At 37.0% G+C, this 1,323-nt stretch overlaps 1 protein-coding gene across 1 annotated transcript; it reads left to right on the top strand.

Moving 5' to 3' along the window:
- Window positions 1-382: 382 nt before the first annotated feature.
- LOC106107510 lies at window positions 383-954 on the top strand (the record flags this gene model as incomplete). The annotated part of the gene is made up of 2 exons (XM_013288386.1): window positions 383-515; window positions 772-954. Coding segments are annotated over exons 1-2 (305 nt in total), but the record flags the coding sequence as incomplete, so codon positions are not given.
- Window positions 955-1,323: the final 369 nt, after the last annotated feature.

The raw sequence follows: 1,323 nt of genomic DNA, 5'->3' as shown, positions 1-1,323 counted from the left end.
ATAGGAAGAGGAAATATCCACTTTATATGCGTCTCCTCCTCCGTCGGATAAGGATAGGCGACGCATCTGCAATTGTAGATGTCTATGGGCAGCGGTCGCTTCGCCATTTTGGCGCATTTAGGTGGCCGCTTGCTCGTTTGCCATCTTATGTTATAAAAAAAAATTAACATTGGGATATTACTGTATAAAAAAGTTACCAATGAAAATTTTTTTCCCTATATCTAGTTATATAGTCTTGTAAATATCATATGTGTAATATTCTGACTGAATGTTACATATCTAGACTAGATAAAGTCTATATGTCAGCTTTTTGAAGGATCTAAGTTTTTTTTTCTTAAATAATAGAAAATACATCGTCTGTGATAACTATTGTATATTACAGAGTTATGTGAAATGCCCGAGGAGGATGATGATGACGAGGAGTCGGAGACGTCGCGAGCTGATGCGCTGGCGCAGCGCCTGCAGACCGCCACCAGGGACATTGGCTTGAAGATGCAATATCAACCTCTTATTAAGTAAGATAGATATTTTATTTCATACAAAATCTTTTTTCGATGTTTTCAAATTCGAAAAGATGAAAGTGTTAAAATAGAGTATTACAGTTTGTTTAGTTTTAAAAAATTGTGAATTTTAAAATGCGTCCAATAGATGGCGCTGTTCCGATTTCATTAAAAGTAAGCTATTTTTTAAAAAAATAATAAAAACAATCGCAAAACTTCACCATTAATTTGCTAATATTACTTTTGAAAACTTAATTTTGTTTTTTCACAGACATTACGAAGAAACTTTAGAGTGGCTATCAACCGATATGCCTTCACGCGCTGTATACAAGCGCGGGGTGAGCAGCTTGGCGCAGGCCACCGCGCTGGCTGTGGAGACGTACCACAAGACGGCGGAGATGCTGCTGGTGAAGACGCGAAGGTCTACTGCTGATGAAGCTGATGCTCTCACACAGTCAGTACACATACATTGTGATTAAATTAGTACTAAAGGGTGGTGAAGGGAGGGGTGGGGGGATAAGGTCACCTAAAAATTTTTAATTTTATTCATGTTATAAGTTTATTTATTAGATTTCTAGCTTTTAACAGCGATTCCATCGTCGCAGAATTCCGATCCTACCGACTATCCTATGCATTTATACCAAATTTCATCATGTAGGAATTACTTTCTAACAAACATCCATCCATCTAAACGTTCACATCCTATTTCTTACTAATATTATAAATGTGATTATTTAGGTGGATGTTTGTTAGATTTTGTAGCCTAAACTGCTGAACCCATCTCTATGAAATTTGTCACAGATGTAGAGGATAGTCTGGAAGA

This window comes from Papilio polytes, unplaced genomic scaffold (genome assembly GCF_000836215.1).
Source record: "Papilio polytes unplaced genomic scaffold, Ppol_1.0 DF821969.1, whole genome shotgun sequence".
NCBI classification, from domain to species: Eukaryota; Metazoa; Arthropoda; class Insecta; order Lepidoptera; family Papilionidae; genus Papilio; species Papilio polytes.
The sequence above is the reverse complement of the archived record's forward strand: the minus strand, read 5'-3'. Positions and strand labels throughout refer to the sequence as shown.